The 3,943-nt window shown below is 43.3% G+C and overlaps 1 protein-coding gene across 1 annotated transcript; it reads left to right on the forward strand.

The window, feature by feature from the left end:
• The first annotated feature begins 583 nt into the window (after positions 1-583).
• On the forward strand, positions 584-3,424 carry LOC100846811 (BI1-like protein). Its single transcript, XM_003568443.3, has 4 exons — positions 584-1,023; positions 2,479-2,592; positions 2,679-2,836; positions 2,937-3,424. Exons 1-4 carry the CDS (start codon positions 621-623, stop codon positions 3,141-3,143), a joined length of 882 nt encoding a protein of 293 aa, XP_003568491.1. The 5' UTR covers positions 584-620; the 3' UTR covers positions 3,144-3,424.
• Positions 3,425-3,943: the final 519 nt, after the last annotated feature.

The raw sequence follows: 3,943 nt of genomic DNA on the forward strand, positions 1-3,943 counted from the left end.
TGCAGAAGCCCCCGCGCCCCCGTCAACTCCCCCACCTCGTGACTGCGCGGAGCCCTCGACGGTGATCTCGACACCACCTTCCCGTCGCCCTACCTCCACCACGCCCACGCACCCGCTCCGCACAGAAGCTCCCTCTCCAGCGATGCTTCACCGCCGCGCCAGAAACCCACCTTGAGAGGCCTCGCACTGAGTTCTTGGAGAAGAAACGGCGGAGAATGGGGAAAGGGGGAGGAGACGACCCGACGTGTTTCCATCCAAACTCCAAAGAGAGGGCAGAAGCCGTCCTGAGTCCATCGCACGATGCCCCTCGCCCAGGGTGCATCGGACGGCACGGAAGGATGTGCGCCCGACGACCCTAATAAGTGCATAAGCACTTTTAAGCATTTAGGTTCTATAATTTTTTCTGGTTTACCTCGCCAGATGAAGAAAAATCTCAATCAGATCTATGGTGTCGTTTTATCCTAACTACCTGATGGACAGGCCATTCTACTTTTATTCGCATGTTAACCACTATCCGCCAAATGGCCCTACCTTTCAGAGGCCAGCAAAAAGTTCGGTAGCATCCACGAGTGCACGTAGCGGTAGTGGATACATATTCCCATATATCTCTCCGGACAGAAATGAAAAATCAATATGCGCCCAGCTCCCCCAATTCATCAACAAACCGCGTCCTAACCGAAATCCCCAATTCCCCATACCGGAGCATCGCTGTGATGGCGTCGGCGTCGGAGATGCAGCCCCTGGCGCCGTCTGGTTACCGGCGGGCGCCGGAGATGAAGGAGAAGGTGGAGGCGTCGTCGGTGGACCTGGAGGCGGGCAACGGGGAGATGCTCTACCCGGGGATCTCCCGCGGGGAGAACGCCCTCCGCTGGGGTTTCATCCGGAAGGTCTACGGCATCCTCTGCGCGCAGCTGCTCCTGACCACCATCGTCTCCGCCGTCACCGTCCTCCACCCCACCCTCAACGCCACGCTCTCCTCCTCCCCTGTCCTCGCGCTCGTGCTCGCTGTCCTCCCCTTCGTCCGTAAGTGCTCTTCTTCTCTGGATATAGTGGCGTGCTTTCATCGGTGCGGAAATATATCGTTCTTTCATGAATCTGACGATTCCCAGAAATTCGTTGACCTCGCTCTAGTTAGCAGTTTACTTGACTCGTTTGTTGAATCTAGACAGGGTGGTGTATTATTTGATGTTTTGTTGTTAATTGGGATGCGTAGCTGTTCGAATCAGCAGTATAGATCTAGGATCTTCTAGTTCAAGCTGGAATCGAGGATTTTGATTCGCTGGAGTGGATTACTGATTTTTGTTACATAGTAGATGAGTTGTCAAATTGAATTGAGAATTGTGATGTAGCTGATGGTAATTGCTAAGGAATGAATCCGTGGAGATAACACCTGATTTATATGTTAGTTGGTTTAATTGTATTTCACAAGATTAATAGGGGTTATATGCAACTATGGCTTGCCTCCATACAGAATGACCCTGAATCAGACAAAGCAATAATGCAGAATAGGGTTTGTAGTGTAATGGGCGAGACAGGGTGGGCCACTGTTCTAAATAGAGGCCCTGTTGACCTTTATGGTGGTTACTACTCAAGGTAGCAAGAGCTCTACCTTGACGGTGTATAAATGAGTATACATCAAAGGGATAGGTTTTGCAGTCCTTGAGGTGTTACAAAGGCCTTCATAGTGTCCAAAAGGATTGTTTTTGTTAATTTTGTGTGAATTCCTTGATAGAAGATACGCATTCACTTCCTCAAGAAGCTTAGGCAGCACAAATAAGCAGAGTTGAGATTTAGTCTGAGAGTAAGGAGGATGACTTGATTCTGATTCTGATAGGCAAGTAGCTTTTTGTTTTGAAGTTTGTGTCAATATTAGCGTGAATATGATGCAAATGGAGTCATTCTTATTATTCGTTGAAATGTAATTTGGTGAGTAAGCAGATATACTATGTGGTTTCACGTTGCTTGCTGTTTTGGACACATAGCGTTTAGCTGCTTAGTTCCTCCCATCATTTGAAAGTCCAAGCTAGCTGTGGATTATGGATATTAGCCTTAGCGTCGTCCGTATATGAGACGTTTAAAACATGTCGGGTTGTGTTTTCTCTGTTATTCATTTTGCACAGAAATGTTGACATTTTTAAGTTATTAAACCACCTCCAGCAATAGTGCTTCAATTTGGGATGGCTTCTCGTGAACTTCTTACCCCTATTTAGAACATTGGCTGGGGATATCTGTAGGTCTATATAACTTGTAAACATTTCTTTGTACTTATGTTTTCTTGTCTCGACAAGCCAATTTGTGGTAAAGTTTTGCTTGCATTTGCAAAGATTAAGAGTACAAGTTATCTATGTCACCTATGATATGGAGAGATAATTCAGTAGGTTCTCATGTCTCTGGTGCAAGAGAATTTTCATTGTTGTCTTGTTATATCAGCAGGATGATGTTGTTTCCCAGCAGCTAATTTTGTGATATTTGTTGCAGTGATGATCCCATTGTATCATTATCAGCACAGACACCCACACAATTTTGTTTTCCTTGGTCTGTTCACCCTGTGCTTGAGCTTCAGCATTGGTGTGGCGTGTGCTAACACTGAAGGTTTGTTCTTTCCTTCAAATGGTTTCATCGTTTTCTTCAAGTATTGACTAGTTTTGTTTAAATGTTAACTAATTTGCATATTGCAGGAACTATTGTGCTTGAGGCATTAGTCCTGACCTCTGCTGTGGTTGCCTCTTTGACTGCATATACATTCTGGGCTTCAAAGAAGGGCAAGGAATTTGGTTATCTTGGACCATTTCTCTTTTCTGCTCTTACTATCCTTGTTGTGACAAGCTTTATCCAGGTAACGTGTATGACAAAGTTTGCAAAGAATTTACTCACTCACAGAAAGTAGTACGGTCGACTAGTTGTAACTGTTGTGCCACAAAAATATGGTTTTGCAGATTTTCTTCCCATTTGGACCTGCATCAAATGCTGTGATCGGTGGATTTGGAGCTCTAGTCTTCTCAGGCTTCATTGTCTACGACACCGAGAACTTGATAAAGCGCCACACTTATGACGAGTACATTTGGGCGTCTGTTGGGCTTTACCTCGACATCCTCAACCTGTTCCTTACTATCCTAAATATGCTCAGGCAAAATGATAACTAGTGGGTTCATCCGTACCAGCTGGACCTTGTTTCAACTCAATTTAGGTCCAACCTTTATCATGTCTTTTGAACTGCAATCTATATAACTCAGAAGACCCTGTAATACCTTTTTCTATCATCCATTGGATGAGGCAAAAGTACAACGTATGTATAGGTGTTCGAGCGTGAGTTTCTGTGTCTAGTGATATGTTGTCAAACAGTCGGTTATCCCATGAACGATTGTCTCAAGACGCCAATAATTTCTACATTTATATATGCCCTTCTACATTTAGTTTGTGAAAAGTGGTGGTACTGTACCATGTGAGTAGGTATGAGATAATGCTGCGATGCTACTGGAGCGGATTTAGATAAATTGATAACCGGTGTGTATCCTACTTTGACAGATGGGAAAATAGTACTGGTAGGATATACAGAAGATGCTTATAATTAATCTACTCCCTCTGTTCCATATTAAATGACTCAAAATTGCCCAAATATGGATGTAACTATGTCTAAAAAAACGTCTAGATACATGTAATAAAAAGTCACTTAATATGGGATGGAGGGAGTAGTATATTTTTTCCGTTTCATAATTTTTGTCTCAAATTTGTCCAAAAGTTGACGTATCTATTTTTAAAAAGCGTCATGTAATATTTTGACAAGAATTATAGAACGGTTACTTGGCATAAGCTAACTGGTTCAACTTTATTTGTTTTTTGTTTTTAGTATTCTCTCTGTTTCATAATTGTTGTTGAATATTACATGCATGTAGACACTTTTTATTAATAGATACATCTATTTTTGTTCAAATTTGAGACAAGA

Source organism: Brachypodium distachyon, chromosome 2 (genome assembly GCF_000005505.3).
Source record: "Brachypodium distachyon strain Bd21 chromosome 2, Brachypodium_distachyon_v3.0, whole genome shotgun sequence".
Classification (NCBI taxonomy): domain Eukaryota; kingdom Viridiplantae; phylum Streptophyta; class Magnoliopsida; order Poales; family Poaceae; genus Brachypodium; species Brachypodium distachyon.